The following is a 20,334-nucleotide window of genomic DNA, read 5'->3' on the forward strand; positions in this document are numbered from 1 at the left end:
CAGTAAATGACAGAATCTGTCTGCACTTATTGACTACATTAATTTCTCTCAATTACTTATTGCCTTATATTTTTGCTGTTTTGTTAAGATTGTCTTAATCCTTTTACCCTTCTCACTCCTCTGTCTGAGTGACCAGACCATTGCATGACATGCGGTGATATTTATTGAATAAATGACTGCTTAAACTTCTTCAACAAGTAAGCAAAAATGTATGATACATGTAAGCATTGTACTTATTTTCTTGTGGCCCATTTTATTTTTCTGACTCTGGTTCTATAACAACTACAATGTTTCATATAATTTACCACAAAAAATTAGTAACTACCTTATCTTTCACCAGGAAAATTAAGGTAATTGATAAAATTTTATGTAAACATATGACTCCCTTGACCTTTTCCTGTATGGTATATCAAACTACTTAAAAATGTGATTTTGTTTTAAAAAGTAAATCCACCCTTATTTGAGTAACATGCTATTTAAGCCTAAAGGATGCTTAAGATTGAGGTTCAAGGAAGCTGGCAGACTTCTTTTGCAGTTTCTGGAATTCATTTGGCTGGAATACCTGACAGGTTAGAGAGCAGTTATCTAACCTAGAAGAAAAGCAGCAGATGGAAGCAAAGCACACTTAAGAATTTTCTCTGTGAACTAGCAAATACTTGGTTTATTTCAGGTTGGAATAAGTTAAAAGTAGCTATATAATGCTCTCTGTGCTGTTTTAAATCAAGAGTTTATTTATTAAAAGCAAAACAAAAACACACACTTCTCTAACATGGCCACAGAAGGACCTGATCCATTTCTGACATAGAATTGTTGGACTAGACCTGGAAAGTATCTTATTTGAAAAGGAAATTCAATCACTGTCTTTCCAAACAGTGTCCCTGGTGGGAAGATGTTTCACTGGGATGATAGTGATAAAATAGAAATGTCTTGATAGTCTTTTTTCACCTCTGTAACATCCTATGATTCATAGGCTCAGCACTGACAGAATTGCAGATGTGCCCAAAACTTTGTGTTTAATTGCTTCTTAATGCAAAGCATTTTTTTTATTCCATCTTTGTGGTGATCAGTGTGTACTTTGATATAAAAAATGATTGGGGGGATTATTATGACCTTTCATAACATATTCAGTTCTCTGCTAATCATTCATAAGCACTCTGCTTGATTTTTGCCACACACATTTCCTTGATTTGCAGTAACTATATGCAAACATTTTCATTAAAGGGACAAAAATAGTTTGAACTGTAGAACCAAACAAATATTTAACTAAAGACATATGCAAAAAATCCTCAATGTCTGACCTCTAGGAATAGATTCAATTCCAAATACCCATGTGTTAAATTAAGCAGATGAACTACTTTAAAAAGATGCTGCAACCCTGACCAAAACAAACAGCAAATCTTACAAAACAAAGCTAACTTTTGTTCCGTAGTATGCTTGTTTCACACTCACTTTATTAAAAAGTTTAAAGATGGAACTGCCAAACATATACATAAATGAATAGGAATGCTGTGCTAATAATTTCCAGTAGAAATCATCATTTAGTTTCCTTATGAGGTCCACTCTCCACTGTGAATGCTACTTCACTCTTGTTAAACTACTTTGGAATAATCCATTTATTCCCAAAGACAAATTATCCAAGTCAATGCTGTTAACCTTGTTATAGATTGGCACTTATCATTACGAATTATATCAGGTTCTAGAAGACTGTCTATTATATTGGTTAAAAAAAATTGAACTCTGTCTGCCAGTGACAATTTTCTCTTAATTTAGGAATTCCTATTTCTTACAGAGGCCAGCTGGAAATGAGTAAAGCATTACAGAGCCTTCCTTAGCTGTTGGCCTGGAGAATACACATTCTCTCCAAAATATATATCTTTGGCACAGTCTAGAAGGAAGGAATCTCGGGTAATCTCTGTCCTGGCCAAGTGTGGGAATTATTATTTTTAACCCCTAAATACACTGAAATTTGGGGGGTTTTTTTCAAGGAATTTAAAAACAAACTAGTGTAGTTATGTTTGTTATCCAATAAAACTCCAAATAAATACTGTACAGTAGTATTTTTACTTCCGGGCTTTCTGCCTCTTTGGTATAATGTTTAAGAGGACATTTTACAGGATTTAAGCTTGAAGAGTTTTACAATTTAACTTTAGAGTTTAACATGCACAGATAGATAATTCTATAAACTCACTGCCAAACTAGTTGATTATTTAACCTAAGTGTACACATTTACTTATACCATAGTGTCCCAATTGGTTCCCAAACCTGGGTTATCTAAATATTCCGAGTAACTAACTAGCACCAAACAGTGTCTATCTGACTGTTCTGAAGTCCTGAAAGGAAAGGTAGAAACTAATATTTAACCAGTGATTTTAAGATTTGGCATTTTACCATAGGATCCCAATACCTAAGACTAGATGTGGAAGTCTTTTGTAGCTCCATGCTGAAAATCACATATGCAGAAAAGATCTACTTGATCTCAGAACCCATGGAGCACAGAAGCAGTGCAAGAATCAGAGATCAGTGGAAATAATTCGTGTCTCTTCTCTAAATAGGAGAGTAGTTAAGAGATATTTATGGATATCCCATTTTTAAAGGGTTCTTAAGTGAAATTAAGTTGTCCAGAAGTACATAGGTTACTTCTTGGACAAAAAGGCAACAGTGTTCTTTGGTGAATTTGACAGAGACATGATACCACGTAGATTATATCATGAGCCCTTGTGGATATTCCTACATGATTCATGAATTTTCAGTGGCAGGAAGACAATTTTGCACTTTACGAAAGTGGATTCAAGTGGTACTGTGGATGAGCTTTGAGAACCTCCTAAAATCGTGTTCACTATTTTTGTCCCTCCTTTTGGCACTTTATAAACTTGTAGATAGCTATTTATTGGTGCCTGTGCAGCCTTTTTTCTTTGAATTAAACATGTTTTACCCATGTCAATGTATTACAGAGCATGTTTGCTATTATTCACTAGGATTTAGTGGATTTATGCCTCTAAGCATTGTGGTATTCATAGAAACTTTGGGGAACAATACATGTAGATTATTTTTAAAAGATACATATTCTTGATAAACATATTCAAATCTATCACGAAATGAATATTTCTATATAATATAATGAAAATTTAGTAACAGTTTATATACTCGTCCCTTATATGTTTATATGATCCATCAAAAATGTATTTATACCATTGTTCTATTTAAGACCTAATTATCCTCAATGCATCACATTAGACTTGAAAACTTAAAGAGTTTCATCAGGCCACAGTTATTTTATAGCACACACTCACTGCCTTTGAACATAATGGAATTATAACATCAATAAAATGTCTCAAGATAAATGGCCTTTCCTTGAACACCTAGTATAAGGTGTTTACATATTTTTCCAAGTATTAAACCAAGATCTTAGCAACACTGTCTATTAATGCCATAAATAATACTGTCAGGTGTGAAATTTCCATGGTCAGTTTCTTACTGCAGTTTGCTTTTTGGGCAGTGCCTCACCGCTCATCGATCCTTTGCAGTGGAAGAAAGGATTCCACATCTTGGCTTGTCCATGAGATGGACTTTACAGCCATTCAGAGTTCATTTCATTCCTTTGTTTCTATGACAATGCCTCAGTTGCGAATTTGTTAAGAATTTTTTGAGTGTAGTTTTTTGTCTTACATTTTTTTCTATGTCCCTCATTTGTTCACATTTAGGCCAGTCCACAAATTTGCCAAATCATTCTAGCATCTTAACCTGCCTTTACCAGTACTGGCAAACCCTGCCCACTCAGAGCTATCACTACCTTAGTAAATATAACTTTCCAAGAGTTCACATCTATATATATCACCAGATCCTCCTTGGCCATTTTTAGAGTATTATAAACATCTGAGTTAGGTAAACGTCTACTGTACCCTTCCACCAGCTTGGACATTGCTTATTTTTCCCCAGAGATTTCCCTTTCAGTTAGTTTATTTAGATGAAATTTTCTTAGGTAAAATAAAGCAAGTCAGGTCTTATTGTGTGGTGTCAGAATGACAAAAAGGAAGTTTTAGATAATGGAAATAGTTATAAGGTTATATAATATATATATATATCTCATTTTAAAAGAGGATAAAGCCTTCTTCTTGCTAATTTGCTACCATTTGTATTCATGGTTCTCATTTACTAAACTATTTCTCTAATCATTTTAATAGTCCAAACTGTTTGAATTACTGAGGAAGTTTCCTTTATCATGTTTAGTGTTTGACATGCAAACTGTAAGGTTGACATAATTTAATACAGTCTTAGAAATTGTCACTAATGTCCCAGGTCAAGAAAGGGTTTATTCCATTATAAGAGAAATATATCACGATATTATCTAAAGATATTATAATACTCATGTACTCAAGTGCAAGGGAGGTCATAATTTTCTCAGGTAGATTGAAATGTTGAATGTCACTAAGTCAAACAGATTTTATTTTCAGAGCCTTTGGGGCTCATTTTTTGGTGGGCAAGAGGGATTACCAACATCAGTTTTTCTTGTGCCTTGCTGCTTAAGTTTGTTCTAAAGATTACTATTTCCCTTTTTACTGTAGTAAACCTGGTACATCAAGATTGCGTTTCCTGTTCAGAATTAAAGGCTTCTGGTTCATGGAATTGGTTTGTGAGGTGCTTAGTTTCAAACGTCCTTCAGGGCAATATTAAAACTGTTTGGGGAACAGACTATTTGTCAGACAGTACAGGTCTCTCTTATTAAAATACTTTAGTCAGGAAATTTTCCTTGTAAAAAGATCAATGGCAAGTTATCTGGTGCACCCTATGTTTTCTTTTTACCAGTTGCTGGCAAATTGATGTTGACATTTTAGCATTTGGTCCTTTAGTGGAAGTCTATAGTGATGCTGTGTTTCAAGTATTTTTTAACTTAGTACATATGTGAAGAGCAAGGTTTAAAATGTATTAGAAAAAAGACAGAAGGGAAGAAGGAAGGGAGGGTGGGAGGACTGGAGGAAGGAAGGAAGGAAGAGAGGGAGGGAGGAAGGGGAGAGAAAGCCATTGAACTTGATCCAAGATCTGTAGAGACACAGTGGAAAGAACATTGTATTGGAATCCAAAGATGTGCATTTGTTTCTCCTTCATATGGAGCAAGTCTTTATCACCTTCTCCATGAGTCCTTCCCTGGTCATCCCATATGAATTGCTAAACCCCATACCCCCAATTTTCCCAGTCCTCCTTCCCAGCTTTAATTTTTTCCATAGCACTTGTCAATATCTAATATACAATGTTTTTTAATTCTTGACCTTCTTGCTCTCCAGTATTACAGTGTAAACTCCTTGAAGGCACATATTTTTGTCTATTTTGTTTACTATCACTTCCCTGTATCCAGAACAGTATTTGGTACATTGTAGAGTTTCGGTAAATATTTGTTGAATAAATGAATGAAATAATCTCTGTGAGCCTTACTCTTGCCATCTGTAAAATTATTAGGGTTATGAGGAAGATTAACCAAGACATTATGTGTAAAAGCATATTAGATAGTGCCTGGAATATAATAGGTATTTCGTGTGTCCATTCATTTGTGTTTATCATGTAATATATAGATCTATCAGTAAGTTGTCTAGATAGTGTGACAGCGTGTCCCAGATTAGCCAGGACAGTCCCCTTTTATGCCCATAGTCTAGGAATAATTATCAGCAACTTCTTTCACAAGTGCCCCGATTTGGACGATAAATTCTTTGATCACTCTATCTAAAGATAAAGCAGGCTTGTGAATTGTCCTTAGGGCGAAAGAGTTTATCTCATACCACATAGCCTGAGTTATAGTAAAACAAAACCAAAAAGGCCTTCTAATTCATTAGTTTTAGGTTAAGAATGAGATATGGGGATAAGAGGTTATTTGGCAGGATAGGGAAAAAGAGAAGATTTTTAACTGTTAACATAAAGAGAAATATTAGCAATCTTCTAGTATCAAGTAATGTGTAAGTGTCCAGTCTTTGAATTTAGTACATGTGGGTTCAAACTCCAATACCACCACTTCTTAGCTGTAAAACTGTGGGCACTTTGTTTCACTTATTTGAGCCTCTATTTTCTCATTTGTGTAAAAGGAATAATAATAGTACTCATTGGCTTCATATGAGATATTAAAATAAATGTAACCTCTAACACAGTACCTGGCATATAATAAATACTAAGTAAGTGCTAACTACTATTAGTATTGTATGGAGTGAAAGCTTTCAGAAGTAATATTATTGGTTCCCTTTGATCCTAAAGCAACAAACTGGTTCCATAGTACAACTGATTATTTAAAATATTAAACACTTGGCTAAGAATGGGTGAAATTGCCCAGCTTCCACAATGTTTCGTAATCTAACTCCATCTATTTTAGATCATTGCGTTTTGTTGTAAAGTTTATTGAATAAAGTACCAGCCCCATAGTATTAATAATTTCTGCTGCTTTTAGCTTCTGCACAGGATCCTGAACATGATGGGTGATCAGTAAATACTTGAAAAGCCAATAAATGATTGAATATTCTGAAACATTCAAAAGACTATAATTTTGAGACTTCATTTAATAGACGCCTATCATACCATTGTTGGGTAGCATAGTGAATAATTAGATAATGAAATTAGCATCTTTACTTTTATGCAGTGTCACCACTTAAAAATTGCCTGACTACGGGCTTCCCTGGTGGCGCAGTGGTTGAGAGTCCGCCTGCCAATGCAGAGGACACGAGTTCGTGCCCCGGTCCGGGAAGATCCCACATGCCGCGGAACGGCTGGGCCCGTGAGCCGTGGCCGCTGAGCCTGCGCGTCCAGAGCCTGTGCTCTGCAGTGGAAGAGGCCACAACAGTGAGAGGGCCACGTACTGCAAAAAAAAAAAAAAAAGCCTGACTACAGTAACTTTTAATAATAAGTTATTTGGAATTTTTCCTTTTGTAGTAATTTAGACCTGAAAGTGTAGCTATGATCTACTACAATGCGTTGCTTTACAAAAAGGAAAACTAAGTCCCAGGTATGTTAGGTTCTAGAGATAGTATTAGAGCCCAGGTCTCCTCATTTCAAGCCAGAATTATTTTGACTTTTTCCTTTAATGTCCGTCTGTCTTTAATCATAGTGATGTGATTTGAGAAATATCCAATTGTTTAGAGGTATCTTCCATAATAAAGTAAGGAATAGTTTAGAAGACGCTTTGGGATTTCAATTGTTCCATTTAAAATATCTGTTTATTTTTCATACATTTGTAATAAAATTTTTACCACTGTGTATTTTATAAAGAACATAATTACTAGTAAAATATTGATATTTTTATTGTTAAAGTATTCTAATGAAAATTAGATTCTAAGGCTATTAGACTAATTTCATAATAAAGCTTATTCCATTAGTTTCAAAGGCAGGAATGATACCATTTTAATTAAATAATTTTTTTCTCTTAATTTAAAATATTTTTTTATGGAAGGCACTCTTCAGCCATTATCTGCTAAAATTATGTACTCTGAGTTATCGTGTAGCTATAGTTAGTTTGTAATCCTGAAAAATGATGTTACTTTGGTTAACACATGTCCTTTGGAGTTGATATAAGATTAGCTGAAAGTATTGAGAATAGTCTGTGATTGATTACTAGGCTTCTTTGACATATGATTGAGAACCTTCTCTATTGCATCAGAATGAGTTCATCTATTATAAAACTCCCATTGTTCTTTTTGTTTCTCAAATATTGTGATTACTTCCAAGGTCTCCCAAAATTTTAGGAGTAGATACTAGAATATTTTTCCACATAAACTTAACCCCTGAAAAGTTTTTAGTTTAACTGTTTTGAATTTTCCTGAAAATATTTCTAAGAAGCATGGTGTTTATACTTAAATACTTATATCCATTCTATTGAGTGATACTAAGATACATACTTTCAAGGGGGAAAGACCATGTCAAACAGTTACTCCTCTTACAATAGTTTTTAAGTTATAATAAAGCTTAAACTGAACTGGAAACATTTAGATCCTATAGAAGTTAACAAGAAAAAAAAATCAGCTTTAAAGGCATGTAATATCCCAGTTGTTGTTCTTTAATCTGCTGTTTGCATAAAGCTAAGAATTCATCAGGTACAAGGAGGGTTATATGCAGAAGTATTTACAGAATAAAATTTAGAAAGATCGGTCATCTATAAAGTAGATGCATGTTAATAGCATGCACATAAAATTGTATTATTCTTAGTAATCTATTTTCATACCTGATATGTAGGTTTTAGTACTGAAAGTGATATGACAGTGAGCCTAATTTCAAGAGATTTACCAAGAGACAAACTAGATACATGAAAAGATACTAATCAAAGATAAAAAGTAATACACACTGGCCTACATTAAATGCAGAACACATGCTATTGACCAGTAGCTTCCAAACTCAGGCTGTGCAGCAGAACCACCTAGATACTTTTTTTTTAATGTATATTCCCATCAGACTCAATCTGTTTCCTGACTTAGAAATTCTAGGCCTTAAAATCTATAGTGAAAAATTTTTTTTTCTCCAAGTGATTCTAAGGGGTAGCTTCAGATGGATGGATATATGGTTTTGAAGCATAAATATGCATAAGTAGTTGGGATAATTGTGGACCACTTCATGGAAGTAGTGGATTTGAGATTGTGTTTTGAAAAGAGGCTAGGCACAGTTGTAATTGTGAGAGTAGGAAGTGCCTGGGCATGATTAGTGTTTTATAGAGCAAATGATCCCTGAAGCAGAGAGGTGGAAAATTGTTTGAGGAGCTAGATAAATGCCAGCCTGGAGATTTGGGGAACTCAATAACTGAAGTTTTTTCCAAGGAGATTTTATATATATATAAAGCAATTTTAAAAGAATACATATTCTGTGTTAATATTTGGGATTGATTGGAAGGCTGGGAACTAAAGACAAAGTGAACAGGAGCAGACAGAGTTGAGGTATCAAGGGTTTGTGTAGAATGCTTCTTGTGCTAATGAAAAGCAGAGCAGGGGACCCAAGATGATAGTAAAGGAAGAACTGAAAATTCTTACAAAGAAAATGCAATCCTAACAATGACTTGGTCAGATACAAAGGGGAACAAACATTACAAACCTTGTGCCTGCATATCTAAAAGGTGACAATCAGAAAGTATTTACCAGTTTTCAAATAGAATACACCGAGATCATCTCTGTAAAGAGTTCTAAGTTTTTTAGAACTGTTTAGCCAGATATGGCTAAATCTTTACCACATAGAAAATAGTATAACTAGTAAATAAATTACTATTTTCAGAAACACAAGAACATTCCCTCTCCCACATGTAATTTTGATACCATAAAATAATTGTATTTTCTCATTCAACTCAACATCAGTTTATTTGTGTAACAAATTAAATCTAGTGATATATATGGACCCAAGAGACTCCTTTAATAAACAAACATTGTAAGTTAAATATGTTCTCTGAAATATCTTACAAATGAAGACAAACTACATTTAGCTGAAATACAAGGAATCCATTAAAAGGGTACTTATTAGAAAAATACATATTATCAAATTATTATTTGCACAATTTTGGATGTCATGTAATCTGCGAAGTCATAGCAGTTATTTCAATAACACATCAGGTTGATAAGCCATGTTGATATTCTTTTTTTTAATAAATTCATTTATTTTATGTATTTATTTTTTGGCTGAGTTGGGTCTTTGTTACTGCACACAGGCTTTCTCTAGTTGCAGCGAGCGGGGGCTACTGTTCATTGCGGTGCGCAGGCTTCTCATTGTGGTGGCTTATCTTGTTGCAGAGCATGGGCTCTAGGCGCACGGGCCTCAGCAGTTGTGGCACATGGGCTCTAGAGCGCAGGCTCAGTAGTTGTGGCAGACGGGCTTAGTTGCTCTACTGCCCACGGCGTGTGGGATCTTCCCGGACCAGGACTTGAACCCGTGTCCCCTGAATTGGCAGGCAGATTCTTAACCACTGCGCCACCAGGGAAGCCCCCAGCCATGTTGATATTCTTTTTTTTTTTTTCATGTTGATATTCTTAATAAACATTTTAAGGCCAGAGCAAATGGAGTGGATGAGTACATTGAAAGGCTATAACGAGGATCTGGCTCCACAGTTGGACATATCTAACTCTCAAGCATCAATGACTAAATTAAAGAGCAGTGAATCAATTACTTGTTGCAAACTAGATATTAAAACTTTAAAAACTGTCCGCCCAAGTTCATTACTTACTGGTATCACCCAATCTCTTTCCCAAGTCATACTCTCCAACTTTTTTTTTTTTAATCTTATTGAAGTATAGTTGATTTACAATGTTGTGTTAGTTTCTGCTGTAAATTTTTTTAATCGCCTATGTCCTTCATTGTCCAAAGCTCTGCCTTAGGTCAGCTAGATATTCTGAACAGCACTGTGCCCAAGTTATGAGCAACAACATTTCTGACCCATGTTTTACATTAACCCTGGATGTTGTGGCTCATGTCCAATTTTAGCAAATATAAGGAGAAGGTGGCTTACAGCCTAGAGAAAGGAAACAACAAAAAGAACATTTAACAAAACCTTGTATCTCTCCTAGTGCTCAATTACCTGTGGCAAAGGAATGCAGTCCCGTGTTATTCAGTGCATGCATAAGATCACAGGAAGACATGGAAATGAATGTTTTTCTTCCGAAAAACCTGCAGCATACAGGCCATGCCACCTTCAGCCCTGCAATGAGAAGATTAATGTAAATACTATAACATCACCCAGGCTGGGTAAGCAGACCAAAAAGGGGATGATTTTGAGAAACATGGAAATGAGCATGGCTTCTTCTATTTTGCATATCACTTTAAAGCTTAGTTATCAATCTATACTAATTAGTTTGGTTCTGACTAAATTGGATCTATTCAACTATAGTTTAGTCCAGATGATCATGTGGGTAAAAAATCCTAAAGACTAAACTATTTTCATTCCTGAGCTGTCTACTCAGGTCCAGGCCCTGGAAATATGAATGCCATACCACCCAAGGTCATCCTATAAAGGGTTGAAGGATGTAACCATATTTTTGGTTCTGACCCGTCCCATGGCAGAACCCTCAATTAAGGTAATGTCTATGGAAAGGTGAGGTTGTAGTGTACACCTTGGACCTCTTCATTGTTAATAGCCTTCCTTGTGATCCTGGGTACAAATTATCCTTTGGAGAGACAAAGAGCAAAAAAATCACTTTCAAGGAGAACAGATGCATGTATCTACACGCCTGAACAAGAAGTACCATTTTTTTCATCTTTAAGGACATAATGTTAAATAAAACTAAATAGTAGTAACATTGATTTACATAGTTTTTAGTTATAAAATGCTTTCACATATATTCTCAATTCCTGCTATTTAATCTAATACATCTTCAAGAAGTAGAGTATGTATTTTAAGTATATATACCCTGCATTTGAATAACAAATATTCATGAATGAATTAGCCTTTAATTTTGTGGCAGTTAGTGGTTTTTAATAGCACTGCTGCCTGGATGTCACTGGGTTAATATACGTTTAACACCTTCAGTTGTTTTTTTTTTAATTAATTTTTATTAGAGTATAGTTGATTTACAATGTTGTGTTGGTTTCTGCTGTACAGCAAAGTGAGTCAGTTATATATATACATATATCCACTCTTTTTTAGATTCTTATCCCAGATCGGTCATTACAGAGTATTGAGCAGAGGTCCCTGTGCTATACAGTAGGTCCTTATTAGTTACCTATTTTACATATAGTAGTGTGTATATGTCAATCCCAGTATTCCAGTTTATCCCTCCCCCCTTTTCCTCCTTGGCATACTGAGTGAAGTAAGTCAGACAGAGAAAGACAAATATCGTATGATATCACTTATATGTGGAATCTAAAAAAGTGGTACAGATGAACTTATTTACAAAACAGAAATAGAGTCACAGATCTAGAAAACAAACTTATGGTTACCAGGGGGGGAAACCTTCAGTTTCAATTTGTATGTATAATCTCCAGGGGATCAGTTTAATCATACAGAATAATATTGCCAAAATGCAAGGAGCTAAATTGTCATAGATACTTTTCCAGGCAAACGATTCAATCAAATGGAAAAGTTTGTGTTCTTCATGGAAATATAAAAATTCTCTTTTTTAAGCCAAATAATTAACATTTCTAAGAAATAATCAGTTCAAGTAGAATTAAAACTAGTTAAGACAAAAAGTTAAGCAATCCTAGAGCAGATGCTCTAAATCCTTGTATTCAAAAACAGCATAATCCCTTTCTCCAACAATTATTTGGAATCCTTCTTGAAGTATCATGTGTCAGAAAATAATGAATTAAAAGGAGAATTTAATTAAAACTCCATTTTCTCTGTTCATTTTTTCTTGAAGGCACATCCCCAAACACAGAAGCACAGTGGTTGGAAAATCTTAAGGTTTTTAAACATAAATTAATGAATCATACTAGAATAGTGGCAAAAGGAACAATTGTAGCAGAACTGCCTTTTATTATACATGCCAGAACACGCTATTTCTTCAGAAAAACTGGGGCCAAATCTACATGACTGAATTTTTTATACCAAGAGCTCATTTCAAGCACTTTATTGCTGTAAATTTCAGTCACTTTTGATAATCAGCTTTGATTTTAAGGATGCCTGAAATTGCAATTCTTAAATATCCCAGTTAGACATGTCTGCTATCTAGGAAACGAGGAATGTGAAATAAGTGTGAGCAGATTTTTGTTTTGCTATGTCTTCGCAATGTCATCCATAACAATACTTATTAATTTGTATTCTCGTAATGGTGGACATATTGAACACATTTCTTTTTCTTTTTAATCTCTCAACTAAAAATCCAAAAGAAGCTTAAATGAAAGCCATGAAATGGAAACTTAAAAGCCATTTGCAGTACACTTATTGGATTTGGGAAATCTATCTTTAATAAGTCTATAAAAGTTCATGAGTAAGACCATTATTCATTCACTTTACTCCTTTATTATAGGGTGTGTGTGTGTGTGTGTGTGTGTGTGTGTGTGTGTTTCTTTATCTTTTATGCTCCGTGAGGTAATATACATGAGTCAACGTGTGTGTACAAAATCCCCCAACTTAAGTGATTGCTCTTTGTTTCTACTCATGACACCTAGTTTATCTCATGACACCTAGTTCCCTGTGTTCTGCTTCACAGCTGCTCTGACTTTCAAGTGCCTGGGAAATCAGTGGCCTGTGTACTGCCGGGTGATACGTGAGAAGAACCTCTGTCAGGACATGCGGTGGTATCAGCGCTGCTGTGAGACGTGCAGGGACTTCTATGCCCAAAAGCTGCAGCAGAAGAGTTGACCTCTAGCAGGCTGGCTGGCTAACAGCTCTTTGCAATTACATTATTTATAAACACACACACTAGCATGTTTTTCAGACCAAATATTATCAGATTACATATAATTTAATCAAATTAATTTATTTTTTTGCCTGCCACACATCCAATATGGTGTTTGTTTTGGTTCTACAAACATTTTGATTTATACTATATGGCTTCATAAATAATTTTATACAAATAAGTTGGATCCAGTTTCCGGAATAAAAATAAAAAGGGAAAAAGAAAAAAACAAGATCTTTAGGCTTTAAAAAAACCAAAAAAAAAACAAACAAAACATTTTTTTAAATTAGGGCCGTCTCTAAGATGCTACTCTCTCCCCGACAATACCATTGAGTTATCCAGAATGTATACTAATTTAGCATAATAGTTTAGTTATATATGGAGAGAAATCATTTTTGTTTTTTGGTATCCTGATGCAAAACTAGCCCATTTTCTGTAATCTGCAGTAGATGTGTCAACATAACAAACCTCATAGTGTCGAACAGGTTTTTAGAGAATGTATTATGCATTGCATTCAGATTTAGAGATATCCATAGGAAAAATTCTACTGTAATTATAGCCTTATTTTAATAATGAAAAAGAAAAGTCAAAATAGAGACTTTGATCATGTTCATGAACATGTACTTGAACACAAGTATTGTAACAATGAAACACTGTAATGATTTACACTGAATCACCATTGCACTGTTGATATAGTGTAGAGAAACCGTTATAGAAATGGTAACATCCTACAAAAATGTGTATTATTTTAACATGTTGTCATTAGATTTTAGCTTTTTAAAATATTTTGAACAAAGAAAGCGTTGATCCCCTCATTTCCTTGTATCTTTTTAGCAGATCTATAAAAGAGTATAGTACTTAGCCTCACAAATCATAATGAGAAAATTTACTAGTTTTCAGTCTTTTCCCTAGAAACAAGGAAAAACAAAAAGCTTATAACACTGTGGTAGTTTCATTGTGTTTTTTCTTTCTAAAAATCAAAAAAGTTTTACAATTCTGTGAAACGTTTAAAAACCAGCTTAAAGGTTTTCTTGTGAGAAAATATTGTACATGATTCACATGATTTCTTAGATTTTTCAATAAAATATGTGAAACTTCCTGCTGAGAGGCAATTCTTCATGAGTCTCTCACATTTCCACATGTCTTGGCACTGTCTGCTTTTGTTCTGGAGTGTCTTCTAAAGGATGTTTGTGTAATGAATAGCCTTGGAAGGTAAAGATAGCGTCTTTTTTTGGAGCAAAGGGCAGACATTCTTATTTCTCATTATGAAAGTTTCAGGTTCCTTAAAATTGGGGTCCCTCTCCTGTAATACAGTTCACTGCATGTACAGGTACCGCCTGGCTCTCTTCATGTCACCCTGTGGGAATTGGGACTCAGGGAACCAGTGCAGGAAAATGCTGATTCTCTGGCTACTGCTGTTGCCACAAGTAATAAAGTCCTTTGTCTCTAACCCAGGAATTTTATGTCTTCTGCCCTGAAAGTGTGGCAGGCCAACTTGCTAGATTGAAAGTAGAGTAAAGCCTCAAAGTCTTCACAGTTCTTGACACCTTCCCTCATTAGTATTTTCACCTTCATGTTCATACAGGGCACAGTTTGTTTCTAGACTGTCCCTTACTTTGGATATCCTTTAATTTAATTGTTGAAATATAAAATCAACCAGTATCAACACATCTTAGGTAAGATAGTAGGGGAATGAGAAAGGGAAAAATTACATAGGAAGAGGAGACATTCTTAATCCATCCCTTGATTCCTGAATCCATGAATTGGTGTAGAACTACCACCATTTATTGGTCGATGAATTAGGCCCTATACAACATCTTAGAGGACCTCCAAAATGTTTTCACCCAGCTGATGCGAGAATTGATTATTTGGGGGGAGAAAAGATGTTGCATCATTCTGTCAGGCCATCTGCTCAGGGTGATGGGGAACATGGTAATACCAGCGATTCACGTGAGCATGAGCTCACTGCCACATTTTTTTTAACTGTAATAGGAATTCTCTGACCAGAAACAATATCGTATGGAATACCCTATCGGTGAACGAAGCATTCGGTAAGTTCACGGATGCTGTTTTGGCAGAAACTTTGCAGGCTGGGGGGGCAAATCCATAATCAGGGTACGTGGCTATTTCTGTGAGAACAATCCATTGCCTGTTTGGTGATTAAAGTGATCTAATGTAATCTTACTGCAATCAAGGTGTTTTGGCTGCCTTGACAAGGATTTGGGAGGAGCGTGGTTTGAAAATTGGTGACAAAGAAGTTCTGAGGAAAAGATATGTGAATAACATATATTCCATTTGACTGCTCACCAAAGAGCACCTCAGGAGAGAGGACTCAGTCGTCAGTTGGATAAGATGATGGTTTCTGTGTATGTTGGCCAATCTCTTTCATCAGCCACCCTTGTCCTTGCCCAGTGAGCCCAGGAACAGAGACAGTGGTGGCAGGACTGGAGATTATGTGTGGGTTCAGCCATGTGAGCTACCACTCACCAAGGCCAGTCTAGCTACAGTCACTGCTGAGGGCTCAACCTAACAATAGCAGAGAAAATATTATTTCCCAATATTGGCACCATGCTATGGAAGGACCAGCCCACCGCCTTGATTGCAGTAAGATTACATTAGATCACTTTTATCACCAAACAGGCAGTAGTTTGTTCTCACAGAAATAGCCACGTACCCTGAATATGGATTTGCCCCCCCAGCCTGCAAAGTTTCTGCCAAAACAGCATCCGTGAACTTACCGAATGCTTCGTTCACCGATAGGGTATTCCATACGATATTGTTTCTGTTCAGAGAATTCCTATTACAGTTAAAAAAAATGTGGCAGTGAGCTCATGCTCACGTGAATCGCTGGTATTACCATGTTCCCCATCACCCTGAACAGATGGCCTGACAGAATGGTGCAACATCTTTTCTCCCCCCAAATAATCAATTCTCGCATCAGCTGGGTGAAAACATTTTGGAGGTCCTCTAAGATGTTTTATAGGGCCTAATTCATCGACCAATAAATTGTGATATTTCTACAAGGAAGTTTTGACATCTCAGTTTCATTCAGTGCAGACCACCATTGGGTCCAGTTTTCAGTCATATTGTTAGAGTTACTCCCAGACATGTGAACTAACACTTTGAATCAAGAATCTCTGCTTAGTGAACCCATATCAAAAACATTTAGGTTAATAGAATATTGTATTCCTTTTGTCCTAATATAACACCATTAAGAAACATCCTCATACATATTTCTTGGGTTTCAGTTAATGTGAATTGGTGAAATCCTGCAGTTCCTTTGGCATGTATGGTAACACCTTAAAGTCATACTTTTTCCCTGGTTCTGGATCTTCCAGGACTTGAATCTGGATGTGGATTTAGAAGACATCACAGATGGCAAGACATCAGCAGTACAGTTTCAAAGGTTTTATTTCAAGGCAGTCATAAAAGCTTTCTGGTTCCCAACTTAGACCTTGAGCTGTGAATGTAAAACCCCAGGCTTATCATTCTCTTTCTATAAGTTCTCCAGCTGATTTAGAAGCAATGAATCAACCCCACGGTCCTTATTCTCTTTGCTTCTATGGAAAATTTATATTGCAGCAGGTACTTTGTAACCTAGGGCCTTGCTTTCTCTAGGCACTTCATTCCAGGTAACTACAGGTGAGAGTTTTTATAACCATTCTGCCCCTGTATGTCATGGATGACCAGGGTCCCACTTACTACTGGTCATTAATGCCTTTAAGTCTAGTCATATCGGAGAACTAATTCCAGATTCCATTTTTAAAATTCTGTTCCTTGGAAGCACTTCTGACACCAGTAGTTGCCAGATCCAATCAGCAAAGCAGTGATAGAGGATAATAGGTTTGAACTCAAACAACAGCAGGAGAACCCTGGACGTGAAGGTCCGTAAGAGGAGTTGGAGGATCAGAGCAGTCACCAATCTGAGCAGCCAGGCACAGCCAGGTAAGTTTAACGACAAAGGGGTAATTTGTGAAGATGTCTATGAGATACTGTTGCCTCTGTGTAGCTTCCTCCTTTACAGGACCAGTGCCAACACTGGGCAGTGGATCTAAGTTTCCTGGCGGTCAACAGGACCAACAGTTGGAAATAAGAAATGGGCATAGAGCTCAGGAGAGCAAGGCAATCTAGAACCTGCCAAGTGCCTATGCCTCTGTCACGATATCTGATGGCAAAAAGAATTGCAGATTAATGGATGCTGCTTCCATGGTGCCTTCCAAATTTCATGCCAGTTTCTCTTTCAGCTTCTTCTAACCCAGACTCACACAAAGAAGGGTATTCTGGGAAACGGAGTCTGCTTTTTAACTGTGGATCATAAAACTTTAATTTTTTTTCTCCAGTTTGCTTTATATCGGAGGTGGCTGAAATGAAAACCCATTACTTATGCACTCTTAAAATAATAGCGAACCATTTTTAAGCACTTAATATATGCTAAGCATTCTTTTAACCAGTATACCTATTAAACCTCACAGCACCCTCGTAAGGGACCATTAATATCTTCACGTTGTAGCTGAGGAAACTGAGGACCAGAGAGATTCAGCCACTTGCTCAAGAGCACAGTTTAGTTGGATGTATCACTCTGACCTCAAATTCTGTGCACTTAGTTAACGTGATTGCCTCCCTCGTTCATCAGTTTTGATAATGTTATGTAATAGATGCCCAATGACTTATAACCTAATCACAGGCTTTCTTTGTAATCAAACTATCCAAAACTGTCCAAATTTTCAAAGTCAGATAATTTGATGAACCCCAACTGCTCATGTGGACATCATCCAGGCTTTTCAGACGGAAATACTTTCAGATATTTCAGTCGGTTATTTGCATAAGAAAAAGAAAGGAAAGAAGGAAGAAAGGAAAGGAGGGAGGGAGGAAGGGAGAGAGGATGAGGAGAAGAAAAGAAAATGTGGTTAATTAATATGTAGACAGTTTTGCCTAGTGAACTGTATTTCTATTTTTATAATTCTCATGGTTCAAAAGATAATAATTCTGGGTCCAAATCCAAGGGATAATGATGCTTTTATTAAAATTTGCTCTGAAGAGAGAGAACAAATGATTACATGCATGGTAAGAGTTGAGAAGCCCCAGATATCCAGATTTCCACCAGATTGTTCCTGTAATATAACTCTTTATTTATATTTATTTATACTCTTTGTCACTCTAGAATGAAGGTGTTAGTGACAGCAAAGAAATAGAACTCCTAAGACAGTATTTGTCCAATCACTGTCAGGTAAGTTTTTTGTAGAGTTAAAAGGACAACAGTGAAATGGGTGTTATGTGATCAAATAAATTTGGCAAATGCTAGCGTTAATGAAGCAGAACTTCTCAGACTCTTCCATGTGAGTTTGTGCATTATAAACTACCAGAAGAGAATACAGAGTATGTCATAAATATTTTTGGCGATGGAATTCTTTTTTCACTGGGCATGGTTGATTGAAAACCAGAGCACTAAGCCGTTTTTTTTAATCAAATTTAATTGGATTATCAATTTCCAACCAGAGGGCTCTGGAAGAGACAACAGCCACCGCTATTGATTGAGCGAAGGGCTTTATGAGGTTCTTAGGACAGGACTCATGTGAGGAAGGAAGCATCCAATAGGGCTGCTCGTTTGTAATGTATCCAGTATAGGGGCTCATAAAAGAAAAGGGAAAAATATATTATCAAACAAAAGATAGTGAGAGTATAAACAAATCACTCTGAAATTTCAAACGAGGGAAAAATCATTTCCCCTACTAGAAAAAATATGTAAAGTTTTTGTGAAAGGCTAGGTATCAGCCATGGCCCGTGAAGTATGAATAGGAGGTGGTCAAAATCCAGGGTTGGGAAGAAATGTTACCAGGCAGAAGGACTGGCGTCAGCAGAGGTGTAATTTGGGGGTGAGGAGGGGGTGGGGTTTGGCCAGTAGCAGGAGAGGGAGTAGTAAGCTTGATTTCCTGATTATCGGTCATGTAGGCTACCCATAGGGACAGTAGTAAGAAGTAAGAACTTATGGTTTTGGGGGTGACAGTAGACAAAGGATGGTGGGAGAATGTGGAGAGTCAGAAACCGAACTTGTAGACAGAAGGAGATAGTATACAAACCTCTGGGCATCTAAAGCACAGTGGAGGAATCTAAAAGGAAGGACGCCTAAGGAAAACTGAAGGCTCATTTCACCTACCTCATACTTTGGCTAAGGAAAACTTCTAATCAAATATATTTGGATCTGGGTTTTGTGTCTCCACTTGGCCAATATAGAGAGCCAAAGAGAAGTAAGGTTCTTCTTGAAGATGTGTGTTATTCCCCAAAGAATCTTTTAGGAAAAGCAAACAGCCCGAGAAATATTTGTTCATTAGATGTGTTCTGGCAGCCGCCAGAAAAATCCAGAAAGTCGTAAGTACATGCACATACACATAACACACTTGATTCTTCAAACACTTGTGATTTAACTCTTTTGTTATCAACCGTCATTATGAAGTACCTCTTTCTCCAGTAAGTGTATTGATAAAAACCACTCAAACTTATTTCACATATTGTAAGACAGTGATAGAGTTTGGGTCTAAAAGTTCTTACAGAAAACATTGGTTGTTTAATCCAGTTTGCAACTATCAGTAGGGAAGATGATTTTTTAACAGCCTCATGCTTTTTGTTATAAAGAAGGTAAGTACTCTCTAGTGTCTTGCTTGATTCAAGAACATCCTAGCTGCTGAGTCTAATAAGCTATAGGGCACTCTTCTGAAATCTGGTGCTGATACATTCCACACGTGACCTCATTTCCTCTGGAAGAAAATCCTTCCTGCTGAATCAGATGGGTTTACAGAGGCACAAACATAACAACCTATGTCTTTTAAAAACTGCTGATGTGTCTGTCCTATGCCTTCTCAAGAGTGGCAATGTTCCCTCTTTCTCTAGATGAAAATCCATACTTTCCCGGTGAGAAGTGTGGTTTGCCCAAGGCAGAGTGGCTTGTAATGAGAGAGCTTATCTCCCTTAAAGTCATCATCACTTCCTGGCTTAAGATGCAGTCCACAGCCTAACTCCCACCTCGGCTCCCTGAGTAGCAGGTGGGTTCACTTAGGACAGCACGTCA

General features: G+C 36.4%; 1 protein-coding gene across 1 annotated transcript in view; it reads left to right on the forward strand.

The window, feature by feature from the left end:
- Window positions 1-14,369, forward strand: part of ADAMTS19 (ADAM metallopeptidase with thrombospondin type 1 motif 19) — a 279,661-nt gene extending 265,292 nt beyond the window's left edge. Inside the window, exons 22-23 of the mRNA XM_019924890.3 lie at window positions 10,503-10,680; window positions 13,083-14,369. Coding sequence (XP_019780449.1) covers window positions 10,503-10,680; window positions 13,083-13,234 — 330 coding nt within the window. The 3' untranslated portion in view covers window positions 13,235-14,369. The remainder of the gene's footprint in view (window positions 1-10,502; window positions 10,681-13,082) is intronic.
- The last annotated feature ends 5,965 nt before the right edge of the window (window positions 14,370-20,334 follow it).

Source organism: Tursiops truncatus, chromosome 3 (genome assembly GCF_011762595.2).
Source record: "Tursiops truncatus isolate mTurTru1 chromosome 3, mTurTru1.mat.Y, whole genome shotgun sequence".
Classification (NCBI taxonomy): Eukaryota; Metazoa; Chordata; class Mammalia; order Artiodactyla; family Delphinidae; genus Tursiops; species Tursiops truncatus.